The sequence below is a fragment of the Pterocles gutturalis genome, unplaced genomic scaffold, assembly GCF_000699245.1.
Source record: "Pterocles gutturalis isolate BGI_N339 unplaced genomic scaffold, ASM69924v1 scaffold18438, whole genome shotgun sequence".
Classification (NCBI taxonomy): domain Eukaryota; kingdom Metazoa; phylum Chordata; class Aves; order Pterocliformes; family Pteroclidae; genus Pterocles; species Pterocles gutturalis.
The window spans coordinates 48963-68463 of record NW_010123614.1 but is presented as its reverse complement, the minus strand read 5'-3'; the positions used below and the strand labels follow the sequence as shown (position 1 = coordinate 68463).

Here is a 19501-nt window from a genome sequence, read left to right as displayed (position 1 = left end):
AGAGTGAAGACATGGAAGACAGGGAATGCCATTAGGAACTGTCTATTACATAGAAAAACTATGAAACTTTTACATTTCCAAAAATAAACCTCTTCAAACAAGCTCTACCAGGAAGTCTAATCCATATGAAATTTTAAATATAATTTTTGTATCCAGCATATATACAAAGGAGCCAGTTATCACTAGTTTTATTAAACTTCCTGATTTATTCAGTAATATTCCCTGATAAATAACATCATGGATCCCCATGCAGGATAATGACCTATTTCTAGAGACTTATATACTAAGCCTCCAGACATTTTTGGAAGATATGGTCAGAGCTATCACATTGTCATTGGAACTCCTGGAAATAAATGTCAGCAAAACAGATACTGTGCAGCATACAGACTAGGATCACCCACTCTATGTGTTTACAAAAACATATTTCTCCTTTATCATAAAGAAATAACCCCATGAATCTTGGATCAATCTTCTGTTCCCATGGAAAAAGGGAAAATACTGTCCTACATCTCCTGTATAGCATGCATATTACCATTTCCATTTAGAAAACAACTTTAAAAGAAACTTCTTATTCTTCTCCAACAGCTGTTTTTTTCAAGCAATTTTTACATTTCTAGTCTGTTTCATTTACTTTATTATGTGAGGCCAACAAACATTTGCAGAACATCATTTATTATTATTTCACCAAGGTTTTTGTAGATGAGAAAATGAGTGTCTGCTGTACCAGCCGGTGATGGTCTTCTCTTGCTAGAGACAAGAGTCATCTGAGGCTATGGCATAGCAAAGAACAACTCTTTATTATTTGTATTCACAAGCTACAAGTCTCTTCCTTTCAACTGCAGACTGCAATGAACGTACTGTCTCTAGCTAATAATAACCATGTGCTATGCTATTTTCAACTTACTTCTGAGATTTCTGTTCACATATCTCTTTGTAACCTTAAAGGTCACATCTGTACTCTGTCTTTATGTTCCAGAGATATACAGATGTTACTTCCTGTTCATACCCCAAACCAAACAGATTGACCTCAAAGATTCCAATCTTGAAGACAGCTCTTAAGAGGCACCTCCCATCTTCCATTTCTGAGCCATTTAATATTAAATGACTCAGTTTATCCTTTAAAATGGTCAGATTTCTGCACAAGTTAGCCACAGTCAGGCACCAGTTTCATGGATCAAACGCTAGAAGGGAAGACTCCAACTCCTGTCACGCAGTATCATTTTGCCAATCACAATATGTATGTGGCAGAACAACGTTCAGTTTCAGATAGCAAAAACCTTCTGGAAAATGGGTAAGTTCTTAAATAGCTATACTATTTCCAGTACCTGAGCTGATATAAAAGTGGGCCAGACCTGTCTACAGGAACTGTAGAGACATTTTTCTAGCGCAGTGCAGAAATCCCCCTGTATGACTCTGTGTATAATGCATGCCATAAAATTTGATTTCTGTACCGAACATCATTTACGGTTAGAACAGATCATAACTTATGAAATATGGTTGCCAACATTTCTTGACACTAAATCCACACAACAGGGTTTCCATTGTACCAAAATGTCCTGTAAAAGTATCAAGCCCAATTTTCAACATTGCTAAGTACCTTTAATTCCTACTGATTTACATTGGGACGCAAGGTGTTAGCACATCTGGCTTCAACTGTAATGACTCCCTGTGTTAGTACTTCCTATTTCTCTGCAGAATTAAGTTTCTAAGTCTCCAGGTCAAATTCTCTCGTTCTCTATTCCCCCAAGCAAACTAACATCTGAATTTGGAGCCCACTCTAATATATTTTAACATTTCCTTTTCCCTGCCTTGGGAATGCATGTGACTTGTCACATCCTTTCCTTTGGAAATCAAATGCAACTAATTTGTTTGCAAACTGTTCCTGGTTATATCTATTAGACTTGATAATATTTTTTTTCTTAACCTTTACAAGGCTCTTCCTCAGCCCTACTGGCCTAATTTTAACAGACCAAAATGTGGAGCCGGGCTATGGATTCAAGTCACCACAGATTCAGAATCCCACTAAGAGTGCAAAGAAATTACTCTAGATAACTGTGGAAAGTCAAAATACCACTTTTGGGTTTTGGGGTATTTTTGCCCTATTTAGAAACTTACTATTAAAATATTAGTAAATATTTATGTTGCAGCCTGGCCTCCAGGACCAGCCAGGATCTGAAGATCATTAAGTACAAATACATAAGAAAGGGGAGCCAACTGCTTACACATCCATACAACCGCTACTCCAGAATTCCCAATGATTACAAATTATCCTCAACTTTAAAGAGTAACTACACATAGCACACAAAAAATCTGTGACTGATTAGCTGACTTGATGCCACAGATAATTCCTGAGGAGGCATTTCAGCCAGAGGAGAGAATGGGGCCTTAGATTGTTACCAGAGAGAATTTTGTGACTGACAGTCATTGCAGAAGAAACTGCAGAAGCAAAGAATATTTCTCTGTATACTTCGTATTTCTTTTTCATCTTTGATTTCAGAAGTGTATGAGGGCTCTTCTCATTTTTAATGTATTCTACCTGCTTTTTATGCTTTAGGCTGTTTTTTCTCTCTCATTATTACACTGCATATAATTCACCTCTGATACTGAGCTTCCCTGAGTCTATGTCAGGACATCTACTGTTGTTGTTGCTGGATGCTCCATATAACTCATGAATCAACTAAGTTTCCTTAACAACTCCTTTTATTATTCTTCGCTATGCTTTTTCCGTCTAAATCCTGCTTGACTTAGGACAATTTATTCAAACGTCCTGACACTTCGATACTTAATTTTCTTCTCATGTCCCAAGAAGATGGGTGGTCCAGGCCAGATGCATCAGCAACTTGTGTCAGAATGAGGAAAGCTAGGCAGCTGCACGCTTTCAGACTCTCAGACAAAGCTGCCAAAGCTTTAGCATATAGACATCAGAAAAAGTTCAAGACATTTTAACAAAAATATGGAGAGTGTGAGAATAAAGCTTGTAACTAAAACTGCTCCTCTAACTCATGGAAGCAGTTCCACTGAGTCTGCTTTTACAAGAAAGACAAATGGGTTTTGGACCTCGACGCTAATGCTTTTCCAGCTCCGTAACAGAAGCTTAAACAGCTTGCATATATTGTAAATACCTTTACAATGATATCTAAAATGACTTGTGATATAATCTATGCATTCACAAACATGTTCACCATACTCAGAATTTAAAACACTATGGTCCCTATTCCAGGGAGTTTAGAAGAGCAAAACATGAGGGGAAACAATGAGGAATGGGGAGCTAGCTAGAAAAAAACCAGAGTTTTCTCAAAGAATTGAAAAGTAGTTTTTCCAAAGAACTCAACATCTTTGCTCTGTCATTGTGGGGTTTTTTAAAAAAAAGAAATGCTCTCACTAAGTTGCAAATCTTTTCATTTCAAAGTCTCTTTTAAGCTGTTTATAACTCTAAGAAACCTATTTCTAGTACTTTGGGAATGAGAAAAACAGGACAAAAGTCCTTCCTTCTATTAAACAAAGTTATTGAGACTTAAAAATGAGTGTTATTTTTAAAATATCAATTTTGAATAAAGAAGGAAATATTTCTGAAATGGAAGAGGATGAATGCTAAAACAAGTGAGTGAATAAATTAATATTTTAAATGTAATTGTGGGTTTTTAAATTTATTGCTATATATTTTATGAGAGTATAAGCAATATATTCAAAGCCCTAATGAGAAAAGTACAGTAATTTCTTCTTTATGTCAGTAATTTCTCGTATGCATAAAGCTGACATCCTCTTCATTGGGTGATATTTGGTTTTCTTAATGAACAGTCTTTGACTTATTTAGCAAGACACTTAAGCACACATGCAACTTAAAGATGCAAGGAATTACTTGCCTTCTTCTAGCTTGTGTTTGGAAGTTTGCCTAAATATTTTCTCTCTATGTAAAATGCATAACTTTCTACACAATACCAAAATCTTAGTAGGTACAACCACTATTCTTACTCTATTTCCAGTCTTTCTGTTGATGAGTAGACTCAGGACAAGGATAAGAAACTTCTCCAAACATGAGAGAGTTTATAATGTATTTCTTACTAGCACTACATTTTTTAATTACTATGAGTCTACAGGGTACTGTATTTTTTTTTTTTTATTAACAAGATCTCTTGTCAGGGACAATTCTAAGAGTCAGTGTATTTCTTCCAAATGCAACAAGTTCCCTGAATGAAAGACAACAGAAACATTCATTTCTTGGGCATCAGAGTAACTAGAGAAAAAGAAGGCTCCAACAGTAGAAAAAAAATCTTCTGTTTTGACTCAGTCATACCTGAGACACAAATCTGTAGGAAAATCTGACTCTACTGTATCTTTTCTCCCCTGTCCTGCCCCTAAGTACATGTGACCCTTATTGCAGTAAATTCTCCTCTGCTTTAATGGGCAGAACGATTCTGCTGTCATTTGAAAAATCAGAAAGGAGAATTCTCTTGTGTAGTGCAAATCTGTGCTGCACATTCTACGTTTTTCACACTAAATAGCAGGACAGCAAAAGCTTCACAGACTAAAGGAAAGCACACGAGCCTTACTATTTTTATTTATCAGCACAGCGTAATGGTGTTGAATACTGCACATAAAACGTTCTGCTCTCTGCTACATTCTTAAAGCAATACTTACAAAGTCTAAATTGAAAGAGATCACACAATTCTATATGCTAATAAAATGCATAATACGAAGTCAAACCATACAAACAGAAGCTTATTACAAAGCAGACTGCTAGATTTCCTTTTATCAAATAATGTTTTAAGATTAGAAAATGTATTTATAATACAAGCATGAATGTTATATATTTAAACACATCGAAGAGCAAAACTGGAACAGTTTTGTAGCTAGCAGTAGCTATCAGATCAGAAATTACAAAAATGATAAATGGTCAGTTTCCGGGTTAATTTATCTGTCTTGGGGGAGAGAGGCAACTGAAAGCTTTAGCAATGCAGCATAAGCAAAAGAGCTTGGCTTATTGCCAAGGTCACGGGTTGTGCTATGTGAAAACTGGAGTAAGAAGCAACACAGCATTTTAAAAGAGTAGCTGTGGCAGGCAAGGAGAAAGAAAACATTGTTCAACACATTATGTTGAAACATTGTGGGACTGTAATTCAAGGCATTATAACTTTCATTCAGATATAATTTTATGATATTTTAAATGATCACATTAAATTAAGTCTTCTTGGATTTCCCAACCCTCTTTATTTAACTTGATTTTGTTTTTTATTTTCAGGCCTCCATAAAAGATACAGGCATTTTAATTACTTTTTCACATTTCAATTACTTTTCACATTTTAATTACTTTTGCACAAACTCTGTTAGAGCCAAATAGCAAGGTTCTTGGTCAGAGTTCCGTTTGAACAGCAACTGAGTGAGTAGTCTATGGCAAGTTTTCTTCACTATGTTTCTCCTGGATTTCAGCATTCAGTGAAGAGTTTGCCCCAAAAGTGAAAGAAAGAGCAGAGCTGGCTCTGAACCCTGCGCACAAGGCAGGACCTGCCAAGAACATCTAATATGTATTCCTGAGATGTTTAACCTGGCTCCCACACTCACTATTTTGCTTTCCAGAGTCTTAGCAACTTGACACATTGAAGATAACTTGTTAGTAATTCTTTCACTAGCAATTATTTTCTAGACCACAGTGCAAAGAAGTTCCTCTGCTAGACCTAACATTCAGATTTTTTCACCATAAAATCTAGTTCACGGAAAACACTATTTTTGCAAATTTAAAAGTTAAAAATACCAATTTTTCAGTTTTCCTCAGGTTTCATCATCCTGAAGCAAAAAAATTCTGCTTAATAAACATTCTTTTCAGATCAGTTTCACAGCAGCCAAACATCCTCTTTCTGACAGTTTCTGTTTCTCTCTTTCAAATGTAAGAAATGTCCAACTTAAGAATCACCTTTTATTGGTTACTGCCTATGCATGGGCTTATACTGTGCTACACACGTTTCTAAAATAGGTTTTAGTAACACTGCAACTCCACTGATTCATATCCATGCAGGTTTTTAAATGAATGAATTTTTATTGCTTTTTTTGGAAAGCCTAGAAAAACAGTAAACACATTCTTCATTATTTAATCATATATATACCATATCTGAGATGCTGGTTCCAGAGATATCAATGGATCTCAATGACGACATATTTCCCAAGGCTTCAATTCCAGCATCAGTCGCATTTTCACAGTAACGCAGATTTAGATAGGTCAATTTGTGACATCTAAATTAAATAAAAAAAACAGACGTCAGCTTTCCACTTTTGTTACAGAAATGTAGTATAGCAAGTACATTTTTGCAATAACCCTTGCTAAGTTTTTTTCAGGAGGCCTATGAAAACAAGCACTCTAGACTATTGATACCTAGCTTACATAGGCACTTGCAAGGTTTCCACTCATCATTCATAAACATCACAAATATTTCAAACCATGAACAGCAATCAAATTCAGTAAAAATAAGGAAATCAAGCTCTATTACATAAAAATATTTTTTTTATTAGTTTGATGCTTGACTTTTCCCCGTCTACAAATCTCTCATATCTTGCACAGGAACTTCAAAGCTCACTGCAGCGACAGAATTTGGGACCCCATGGCTGTACCCATACCTAGCTACAGCTATGCAAATAATGGTACACAGCAAATGAAGACATTGACAAGTTCTGCAAATCAGCACTCACTGACCGTACACAAATAACTGAATTTTACTGCAAAAGTAAGCACCATGAACTGTTATCTTCCCATAACCAAACCAGAAGACCTAAGAAATGTGCCTCCTCAAGCAGTGCATCTACGCTTGGAGCCTTGGGGGTAACACTCCACCAGTAAAACAGAGAAGGCATTCCCTAGCTTACCAGCAAGTGTGCTACAATTATTCACAACTACTGTTATGAAAGCATAAACAGGCGCCTGCTAAGAGATCTAGTAAGGAGTGGAAAGACTCACTCCAATCTTCCCTGGAGATTTAAAAATTATTGTTTTATTGACAGTACCAACATTCTTCTGAGGAACTGGAATTGAAGAGGTTTAGCAATAGAGTACTTTTGTTTGCGTAGATGTGTATTTATTGAGTTTACAAGAATGTGACTTATACATACTGATTTTTTAATGCAGTTTTGTCACTGACAACCATCATTTAAGCACTTTTTTTCTTCCCACAAAAGTAAGACTTCTCAGGTTTCCATATTTGTATTGATTAATTCCTCCTTATATAATGGATCATTTTTTAAGAGATTCGCAATGCCAAAAGGGACTAGTTCTTTTTCTAGTACAGTTTTCTCTATACAATTGGCTGTATAATTTTACCCATTTATTAATATATTAAGAACTTTAAAAATAGAAATAAACTGAAAGTCTAACCACACTAGAAAAATATTGGACTAGGCTATGGTACCTTTGTGCTATTTCTGTGACTGAAGCATCAGTGACACGAATACAATTAGTCAAATTCAGCTCTCTTAGCTTAGCTCCTGAAGAACCTTGTACAAATGGCCTTACACCTCCATCACTGATTCTAAAAGAGAAACGTAGGCAATATTTATAATATGTATTTTTCCTAATTCATACAAATGAATACACAATTTGCATTCAGCAGTCTACATTGTAGATAACCAGAAATCAATAATGGGATTTTTTTGAATAGCCTTTTAAACCCAAAAAGGAATCAGAATAATTAATATCTCAATTTGAAAGATGCTGCTCCTTGGAACTGCTGAAAACCAGAACTTTCTCAAAAAAGTCTGTTAGAGATTATGAGAACTTCCATCAGTTCCAACACTCAGATATGACAGCACTCCAAAAGCCAGAGCTTGGAAAACCCATCTAGAAAGTATCAGAACCTGTTTAAGCATTTCAGAGTAATATTTGTATTAATACCTTTGATAATTTAATGAACTGAATTTATTTAAAGGAAAAATTATCTTCTAGCACAGAAGCAAAAGTTATAGGTAGTGTATGTATGTAGGAGCTGTTCTGTACACATGCAGTTCTTCCTCAGAGTGTTTCTCTTAATCAATTGCATATCTCACACACAAACTGCTAAGTTATACAGAAAGGTTATATAAATTAACTAGATAGAAAATCTTTCAGCCGACTTGAGAGGGTTGGAGAGCTGACTACAGCTTGGGTAAGTGTTTCTATACAGTTCATATCTCTGGTATGTTTAACAATACATGTACACTTAGCTTTTCAATGCATTCCCAGTATTTCTTCCATGTTCCCTGATGAATAAAAAATGAATCCCAGAATTCTGAATCATATTTTGGCTCGTACAGTTTGTTGCAGAAATCACTGCAAATCCCAAAGCCCTATAAACATATGGGTAAGAGTAGCACTACTAATAAAATGATAACCTGAACAGAGCCTCATTGCGTGACCACAACCTACAGATGAAGCTATAATTCATAAAGTGTTACAGTAATCACTCTGCAATAATTCAACCACTGTGGCAGTTTTGGTGTGATTTCACAGTGCAATTGTTTTTCCCTCAAGATAGATAAATTTAAGAAATATACCTTCAGAATAATTAACTTGCATAAAGCCTGTAAGGAATGCAGAGCTTGGCAATACAGTCAACTGAATTGGGAAAAAAAAAAAAAAAAAAAAAGATATTTTGTAACCATACTGGGTTTGAGGGCTGAAATACTGAAATAGTGACATGACAACTTCTGAAATAACTGTGACATGAATACACATGCTAAATCTCGCTAGTCAGCTGAATAACTGTATAAAATCACAGTCCACACACTGCTTTATCATACATGAAGATAACAGACTTAAACCAGAAAAATCTGTCAAGGGTGTGAGCCACCACATTGCCTGTGTCCATTTTTAGACATCTTTTTACTCATGTCTCTATTGTTTCTTAATTTTAATAATCATGATCAGTTAATATTCTTTCTTCATTTTTCACATGTAGTCAGGTATTTCCTGTAATTTAAAAATTCTGAATTGTTAGATTTGCTCTTTCTGCCCCTTTTATTTCTCAAAAAAAATTCCATATGACTAAGTTAGAAAAACTTAGACTCCTAGAATAAGATAAAATGGCAATGAAAAAAAATGAAACTGATTAAGAGCACTAAGATGGTTAAGCATTTCAAAATCTGTTCCTAAGATTCTACCACCAGTATGGCACTTCCCTTGATTGATGAGAAATCCCTAAATGTTTCTAAGTCATAATGTGAACTTCTGTAGCAATACACTGTCCAGACATGAGAAACATAAATACTACCAATTCCCCTTTTGCAGTTTCATATCTCTTGAGAGAAACTCTTTAGCAACTTTAGATGTGTTACAATCTATAGCTTTGTTAATGCTGAAACTTTTACAAGTGTCTGCAAAAGCAATAAAATGAGTACAGAGTTTTACAATAGCTTTAAAACTGCTTTAAAAGTTTTGTTAAGGTAATTCAGCAATTCTTTAGCAGTAGAGACAGTAGACACATGTGCAAACACATTCACAGCCCAAGATTTGTCTAACAGACTGGAAAATCCAGCCTTCTAAATATTAAATCAGAAAATGCATGCAGCTGTCCCATCTGCCCAGCTGAACTACCAACATGATGTCAGCGCATCTACATGCAATGTTACCAGATTTTTATAGAGCATCAGCAGGCACAAGAAGTACTTTAGTTACACATTAAAACAGAATCCCTAAAACTTCACATGGCATTAGAAATTTTAAGATATTTAAGCGATTCTAGCTTATTTGTATTATTTTATAGTTTGTTGATTTTGAACTGTTTGGAGGTTTTGCCTTCCTGTCCCCTCCCACCCTTGACTCCATCACCATGCCACAAAACAGGGAACAAGATTGCAGCTTTGGAAACCCTTTCATTTGGTTTTGTTTCTATTGATATATGACAGACCTGAACTGGAAAACAGTCTTCAAATAAAATATATTCTTCCTCTACAACATAAATTGGGTGCAATGTTGTCTCAGTAATTCTAATAAATTGTCAAGTTTTGTTTATATCTTAGTACTAGACAGTTATAAAGTATTATTTTAATATTCACAAAATTATTCAATATACAAATTTTAATTGAGTTGTGGTACTGGAATTGTCTTTGGTTATAATTTTCATCTTCTTCACAGCTACATTCCAGCACTAAAATATGTCATGGATATTAAGTAATATCACAACTAGACTTTTGTTGGGTTTTTTTTGCTTGAACAGTAATAACAAATGGATTTTTGAAAACAATACAGGAACAAAAACTATTTCTATAAAATATTTCTTAAAACATTAAGATACATGTATTAACATTCCAGGAATTTACTTTTAAAACTGAAAGATGTGTTAACAGGACTTATGAGTATAAGTAACTTTACTGAAATTCCTTTGCAATGTTTTACAGGAATCTGGATGTGATATAGTACCTTATGCAGTCTGCTACATTCAGTACAAGAATGTGCTTCAATGGTGAAATCATCTGAAGACTAGCATCTGTAATCTTCTGGCAATCAGCCATATGAATGTGCCTGATGTATGGGCAGAATTTACTCATCAACTTGAAACTTAAATCAGTAATTTGGTTATTCCCTGTTGAAATATATAAAGATGTAAGTTACACATCTGACATACACTAAGGGCCCGATCCAAATACCAACTGAAATCAGATGAAAGATTTATTTCAAGTTATCTGGATGAATTTTAAAAATACATCATCCTAATAATTTTCTCAATTATTATACTAACCTTCAATGCTGACCTTGACAAGTTTACATTCAGCAAGGGCTTTAAAAGTTGTATCAGAAAGATGTGGAGAGTCAAGAAAGACAACAGACATTATCTCCCGGCATTTTTCAACCAGAGCCTTCAAAGGGAAGAAGATGAAATAAAATATTCATATACCTATGTTGTCACGTAACAAAAGATTAGCAAATATTCTGCATATAATACCGAATGTTACAATTTCAAACAAATAGTTATAATCCATTGTAAGAGTAACTTCTAGACAGTGAGCAGTATATAAACTACTGAAATTTTCCATATATTATTATGTTTGGGAACACAAGGAAAAGAAGTAAGTAACTGGAGACATGAAGTATGTCAGACACCCGAGACAGTGATGTAGTTAACAATCGCTTTTGCAGAAGCCTGAAAATTCTTTTTTGATGGGCAAAATCAGTAGCAGAATGCTGCTCCCATGTATTATATTTGCTTCAACACTGAAAAAACTGAAATATTTCCATTTATAAACTGGAAGACCATAATTCAGCCATGCCCATGTAGCAAAAGAAGACAATTAAAATTTAGTGAAAGTGACTGCAAGTGAGGAAGATTTATAAACATAATTGGATGACATTTTTAAAAAACATTTTGGGGGAGAAATTTTCCTCTTAAATTGTATCTGCATAACTTTCTTTAAAGTAATTCGAGAGGATAACCCAGTTTCAACATCAGAAAATTTCTCAAAGTGCAGATTTCTTTTCAACCTCTTACCTGAATACATCTGTCTGTAAGAGTTGGCATTTTGTTGATAAGTAAATCTTGAATCCTGCTGCAGCCATTGGCAATATTTCTGAAGCCATCAACTGAAATCTAAGTAAGAAATAAAATATTTATGCCTTAGCAAGCCTAATAAAAACAATACAGGAAAGGCTTGAGCTATTTTCAGTATTTTAAAATCACAGGTACCTAGATGCTCACTAAAACGAGAAATGCATTAATCCCATTAAAAGAAAAACAGACCCATGAGGTGTACACATTATGCTGGAATTTTAACAACATAATCCAAATCCAGGATCTTTTCCAAAAATACATCTACTAAACAAGCAAGAGTAAGGCACACTAATTCCTACAGTCAATGTCCTTTATGGGAGCAGCAATGAATGTCATTGTCACATCCTTCTACCTTTGTTTTCCCAACTTTATGAGGTATTCACACATGGCAGATGCTTACATCTCATTTGAAGCAAGGTTTGAATGTGGTAAAATACCTTAACTGGTTTTTTCCAGATCCATAGTAAAATATGTTTTAAATTCAGAGGGGATACAAAGAAAGATCCTATGCAATGACAACATGGAGCTCATGTACAGAATCCTCCATATGGGACAGCATCACCAACTTTCCATACTCTAACAGAGCAATATTCACTGAAAGTATGAGCGGACAGATAGATCTGTCAATTCAGTTTATTCCCTTTATCACCCCAGGGAGTGACTCTAGGGAGTCAATTCTTCAACTGCCCAAATCCAGTAGATGTCAGTTCACTCTTGGGCATACAGAGTAGTTCCTCTGACGTATAAATCCTGTGTAAAGTACAGGACAGTTTCCTTTTAGCCCCATGTTCTACAGACAACATGGATGTGAGCCAGTCCTCCCTGTGAAATGGTCCCACCGATATTCGCATGCGGAGATCTCACTGTGTCCCAGGGTTTTGAAGCTGTATAACATAATAATCTTGTGCAGCCCAGACTACAGCCCTGCTCTGCACCAGGAATTAATTTGCAAAACATCCACCAAAAAAAGCAGTCTGGCACGTTCTCCTGGGTACCAGATAAGGCCTGTGGAAACAAGAATCCAAAGGAGGAAACCTCAAAGATAAAGTATGCTGGGAGGGATTCTTGCTGTCCCCCACCTCTCCAGCTGCTGCAGAAGCCTGATTTGCATAGTTACATTGCTTAAGGGGAGGGACAGTGTAAAACACAGGCTGTGCTTAGGGTATATATGCTGTCTGACAGTGCACACCATTAGCAGATGGGAAATAGTCACAGAAAAGCAAGTCAGAAGCTAAGCAGCAGCTAATCACCCATCACACGTCAGTATGGTAGCAGTGCACCAGAAGATGCTTCCAGTTCTTGCACTTGCAGCCTCCAGCCTTTGTAGCACATTTGACTGCTCCCCACAACTACTTACCAGTGGAAACAAAGGTCAAGCCTGCTTTCCTTCCACATCAGCACTGAGGAGTTTAACACATTGGGTGGATTTCTGGCTCTTCTTTTTGCAAACTTAACATTTGGGTTCTTTTTGCATGTGAGGTTTTTTTTTTCATGAACTGAGCACCCGACTTTAAGTTATAATCAAGGCAGACTGTGTTTTCTTTTCTGGCACAGTGCCCCATCTTTTATCTTACAGCCAGATTGGCTTGCTCTTTATTTCCAGGCTGGAGTGGCCTTTTAAATAGATTCTTTATAAATTTCTTTAATTATTTTGATGTTAAATGTCTCTCCTTCGTAAGGGATTATGGCACTCTTTGCACTGTTTCCCTTGTGCAGGGGGGGTGTCAGCACTAGAGGGGAACTGGCTACATGTCTGTCAAATGTGTTCTAAGGCTTAAAAGAGTTTGTGCAGGTCTCGTGTCCAGACAGACAGAATATGGTGTGGCTCATGATACACACTGGCACTGTGGACGCAAATAGTCTGATGTGTTTTAAGCTCAGGACAAGTGTAGCGTGAATGTTTTTCCTACACGGGGTCTGTAACTGCCTGTAAAATGACAGAGTGAAAACCTTACCATCAAAATTAACTATAGGAAATATTTTACAGGTAATGCATGGTGATATAAATCCCATCAACTACCCTCTGTCAGCTGTCCCTGTTCAAGATCAGGTCTGACAAGGTGCAGCTGTTTAACCCTGGATCAGGCTCCTCTGAAAACAGATCTATTGTAAGAAAGAGCTGAAGAAGGAAAAAGAATCTTGGGAGGCAGGAGGGAAGGCTGCAGAAAAGGATTGCATGGAAAGATAACCATCTTGTAACCACAAGCTGGTCAGAGCATGTAGAGCCTGTTGGTGCACTCCAGGCTCTTACACCCCTTCCAACTGAGACATGTCTGCTGGACAAAAGGGCACCATGACTTTAGGAATGTGGTTGACGTGGGTAACACATCAGTGAGGATCTGCAGATAGTACTGCAGATCTCACCCATCAGCATAGGTAGGTTGGATTTGCCCACCCCAAACGCAAAACAACCAGCCCTACTAGTGTAGGGCTACTATGGCAAAGGCAATCCTCTTTTCAACTGGTAGTCATTGCCAGAGGTCAGCATGGAAAGATGGGTGCTAGTTCTCAGGACAGAATATGAAATTCTGTTGTCCAAATTCTGCAGTTTTGTACTCACTATTAGTATATGTAATATAGGACAATGTAATCCTATCTCATTTCCTCAGCCCAAAGTCTCTGGTCTGTATGAAAGGGATTAGCTTAAATTTGTGAACATCACACAAGCAGCTGCCTGAGGGAGGTACTGGGAAATCTCCCTTCTCTGCTGGTCAAGAAGCACTAATTGCTTTAACATGGCATGACCAGTTCATTCAAGTAAGAGTTTACCTAACCCTGCAAGAGGCCTCACTGTTGGCTCTCAAGCAGTGGAACAGAAGACAGCACATTTCTACAACATGCACCAAGTACTTCAATATGTTAAAGTGAAACAAACCACTCCCTAGAAATTTCAGTATGAGAGGTGAATTTCTGGTAACTGAGTCTTGTTCTTGGTCCATATACTGCAAAGAGCAAACCACTCCCAAGAGAAGAGAGGGTGTGTTGCAACATACAGTTTGTTGTAACACATAGCAATAACACCGTCCATTATAATCTGAACATGATGCCTTTTCAAAATAAGATTGAGGTTTTCACTCTTCTAAAAATCAGCCACAGTTTGTTAATCAGGTTGAGTATGCCTTAGCTATTATGACAGTGGCATTTCCCCTTGTAACTGCTGAACAGATTTGCTATGAGAAGGAATAACTCCACTCCCAAGGAACGGTCACTCAAAAGCTGAGATAGCTTTTAGAAAGCTTTTTAGATGAGGCTTTGAGCAACCTGGTCTAGTGGAGGGTGTCCCTGCCCATAGCAGGGGGGTTGGAACTCTATGATCTTTAAGGTCCTTTCCAGCCCTAACCATTCTATAATTCTATAGAGCAGAACATTCAGCTATGCTTATTGTTCAAACCAAAGAGATTTTTTAAGACTCAGTTCAAATGCATGCATCAATTGTAACCAACTAAAACTTCCTCCTATGACTGCTGATCAAAGGTAAGTATGGGGCTTAATGGGGCCTGTTGCCAATTGTTCTTGCGTTGTTGATTTTTTTGAAAATGAATATGTATGTTAAGAGTGCCTACCTAAGTTGGTGATCACAGTTAGATACAGAGAATAGAAATACAATATCCCTCATGTCTACATATCTAAAATTCAGATGCAAATACAATTAAATGATGGATCTTAGTTACATTACATTACTTGTTGCTCTCGCAACAAGATTTTAAAAATATCACTGAATAAACCTAAATGCAGACTCAGGAGCCCAGTTTTAAGCTCCTGACTTTGCAAATGTTAACCATTTAACTGAGCAGTAATATAAACATTTGCGAAGCTTACAGGTTGTTCTGATAAATGTAGAAGAGGAATCACAGTTGAGAGGATTTAAAAAACGGGAAATAAGTAAGAAAAATGCTAAGTCAAGAAAGTGTCAATAATATTGATTGTGATTTAAAACATAGACTGCAAATGCTAAACCCTTTGTTTACGCCACTGCAATTAGGAATATAAGTGATGTGTCTATGTTAGACAATTATGAAATCTCTGTAGAGCAAAGAGCAAGAAAGATCCCAAGACTGGTCAGACCTGAAAAAGTCTGAATCACCTCTGGAGGCCTCTCTTCCTCTCTAAATGTCATAAATTAAGGCAAGTTTCTAGGCCCTACCTTAGGTTAGACACCTAAAATTAACTGAAATTCCCATTCTCAAAAGGATAGATAGTCAGTAGCAGGTAATCAGATCAAACTCAACAATGTTGAGGCACAGAAGAAGCATATTTGTTTCTGGAATTCAGTAATGATTGCATAATGTTAACTTCAGTCTAAAGGACTTTAATTCTCTTTGTCTGGAAAAACACTGTTTGCTTAACATAGCCATTTGATACCACAAATAGCCGCAATTTAGTGTTTTCCTCCATGCAAGCCAAAAACAATTACACTGAAGCAGCTAATAATTCCCCTGCACAGATCGTTTCAGATTTTTTTTCACTTGAACTGTTTTTTAACTTACAGCTGGATAATGGATCCCAGGCATCAGGTTGAGAAAGTTCCTGTGTGAAACATGCGTTCAGATAAGATTCAATTAAATTAGCCAACATTTAGATGCTGCTGCAACATCATATGTATTTGTCTTATTTTCCTCTATTCCTAGAAAAATAATCTTGAATTTCTTTTCTAAAGTCCCTATTTATGAAACTTGAGGCACCCTTGAAGATAAGGTGTAGAAAAATGAAATCTTGTGCACATTTTCTTTCTCAACTCACTTGGAATGTGAGTTAATAGATTGCCTCAACAGCGAACAGATTGACCCAAGAATCAATGTTAGGATACATATGGAATTTAATATTGCATTCTTTCTCAGTATTTGGATTTAATCAGTAAAATCCCACTTAAACCTCCTTCTTCAAACTCATTGTGAGGGAGGATGCTTTGAAGGTTATTATGAGTCTTAGATCCTACAAAATTCTGCAAAACACTTTTTCTGCATGATTCAGTAAGATCATTTTATAAAGGTATCATTTTTCTTGCATGTACAGGATTACAAGTCGATGCAATGATTGTACACAAAATATAATTATTTGTCTGCTATGGGTTTTCAGTCTAATATGTGAATGACTGATTTGGGTTTTTTTTTCTTAACTGTATGCTAATACACTGTGATCTGAAATGAAGGTACATGGAGCAAACCACAGCTAAAGATTTGTCCCCATAGATTTAGAAAATAAATGGAATGAAATGATTAAATGTTTGTATGAATGTAAAAATTAATTTCATCTTTTTATAGTTTCTTAATTCCAAAGAATAGGAACATACAGATTTTTTTTCAGGTTTTGGCTTATTTGCTCTGCATATGGGACTGCTTTAAAATTCCTTCTTTCTCCCCCTGAACCAATTGTATTTGTGGAATCCACCCTGCAAGGCAGAGCGCTGTCTGCAGTGCAGAAGGGATATTGAAGAAACACTATTCTATGATTCTAGTATTGTCAATGCACTGTGAGTGCAGAAACATGAAAAATAGTGTTCAGGATTGAGGAATTACTCTTGTGGTACACAAGGGGCTTTTTTCATTTTATTCCGTGTTTGTCAAGAATGATAAAACAAATTGTGACATCCTTTCAGATGTTTAGCACATACATTGATGATTTGCCTCCAGATGTTATTTCTCTTTTAATTTTCCACTGTCCATAAAAAGCTTTTATTAACATACTCCTGAATTAGCATATTTCTATAAATATAGAACAGTGCATGTGTAACCGATAATAAAGTATTCTTCAGTTACATGAGTTTGTATCAGGAAATGTAAAAGATGAGTCCTCTACTTTAATAAATAAAGAACATGGCTCAGATTTTCTCCCCAGGTGATGGCCTCTTTTTGCTGCTTGATACGTCTGAAGAAGCCAGAATTTGACAGTAGCTGCAAAAATGAGAATTCTCCCAATGAACCCAGAGCAGGAGAACTCAGATGGTGAAAAATGGTGAAGTCTACACATCTGCCAGTAGCTCCTCTGACATTCCAAAAAACACTGCAGGATGTCAAGAAATGAAAGGGTCAAATTTATTTTTCTCAATGGCTTGTGATCTCTTATCCAGATGTTGTAAATGACAGAAATTGATAGAGCACTCTAACACATTTTGGGCCAGAATAGTTCCGGTCTGAAAATCAGCCACAGATGTTGGCATCAAAAAGTCAATTTGAAAATTTCCATGTTTCTAATTTAACTGAAAATATGTCTCACCAAACGGTTAGAGTTGAATAGTCTCAATCTAGTATGTCAGTAAATGACATGCAATTGCTTTATACCCTTCCATCTTTTCCACCTATACTGTTCAGCTTCAGAAGCAAGACAAAGAAATCTTATGCTTTCTAGGTAATTCTCTCAGAACATCAATGGTGTAATAGGATACCTGTTGAGCAGGAAACAAGAGAATAGAGATTCTTTTTTAATGAAAATATCTTGAAACTCATTAATGAAAAGATTTACTTCCTGTGTCATCACAACACAACCTTAATTACTGAGATTTTATTAAAAAACCCATGCCTACAATTTATCCAGTATTATTGCCATGTATTAATATAATGGTCAAAGAACACGCTGACTTGTTTTATGACAATGGACTAGAAAATGTGTGCTTAATTCCCAGTTTTCTGCCTAAATATGTTTTAATGAGCTATTTAAATGCCCTGGTCCTCAAGTTGCCACTCACAAAGTCATTAGTATAATCACCCGTTTTACAGATGGCCTTTCTAAACAGACGTTCAAATCCTACAGTAGTAACGTTAATATAAGAACTCATATGAAAAGAACTGTAATGTTAAAAAGAAAGAAAAATAGGTAACATGAAAAAACAGGAAAAATGTGTTCTATAGAATATATATTCTGTTCTATAGAACACTTCTTAGACTAATTTAAATGTTTATACTATAGCTTCACTAAATTTTTCTAACTAATTCTGAAACATTAGCCTTAGAGAAGTTCCCTTTTGTTGAGTTCATCCAACGAGGGGAAAAAAAGAGAATTATATCATAGAATCATAGAATCATAGAACCATAGAATCATGGAATGGTTTGGGTTGGAAAGGACCTTAAAGATCATCGAGTCCCAACCCCCCTGCCATGGGCAGGGACACCCTAGACCAGGTTAGGTTGCTCAAAGCCTCATCCAGCCTGGCCTTGAACACCTCCAGGGATGGGGCATCCACAGCTTCTCTGGGCAACCTGTTCCAGTGCCTCACCACCCTCATAGTGAAAAACTTCTTCCTAATGTCTAGTCTAAATTTACCCTCTTTCAGCTTATACCCATTACCCCTTGTCCTATCACTACACTCCCTGATAAAGAGTGCTTCCCCATCTCTCCTGTAGCCCCCTTCAGGTACTGGAAGGCTGCTATTAAGTCTCCTCGGAGCCTTCTCTTCTCCAGGCTGAACAACCCGGTCCTCCGAGGGGAGGTGCTCCAGCCCTCTGACCAATTTCGTGGCTCTCGTCTGGGCTCTCTCCAACAGGTCCATGTCTTTTTTATGTTGGTGGCCCCACAACTGAACACAGTACTCCAGGTGGGGTCTCACGAGAGCAGAGTAGAGGGGGAGAATCACCTCCTTCAACCTGCTGATAATGCTTCAATTAATCTTATTAAAATGCTTTCTGCAACAGTGATGCAATTCATGTTCTTTTTGGTTTTAACTGTTTACTTAAGTACTCAGTCATAATCATTAAGCACTGTTCCAGAATTGTGGGGAAATCCAAAATGGAGGAAGCTGTGGAATCCCTTTCAGAGCTCCCAAATACACTGTTGAGCAAACCCTCTTTCCTCTGGAAAGGGGAGGATTGTGGTTTTTTCAGTTTGATGATGATTACTCTTCTCTGACTACTATTAGACCACACTTTCTAGAGGCAGACCCTTACAGCTCATGGTTACACTTCTGAACAAGCAGGAATATTGCTTTTGGAAAAAATTACTGGCATTTTGAAAAAGTAACTCAGAGGTAGGTAGTTCTTAACTTTTCTCTAACCTCAGCCCTCATTTCA

General features: G+C 36.6%; 1 protein-coding gene across 1 annotated transcript in view; it reads right to left on the bottom strand.

The window, feature by feature from the left end:
- Positions 1-19501, bottom strand: part of FBXL13 (F-box and leucine-rich repeat protein 13) — a gene marked incomplete at its 5' end in the record, with an annotated part of 82315 nt that overhangs the window by 20040 nt on the left and 42774 nt on the right. The window contains 5 exon segments of the mRNA XM_010077978.1: positions 6099-6225; positions 7392-7511; positions 10376-10538; positions 10695-10812; positions 11442-11540. Coding sequence (XP_010076280.1) covers positions 6099-6225; positions 7392-7511; positions 10376-10538; positions 10695-10812; positions 11442-11540 — 627 coding nt within the window.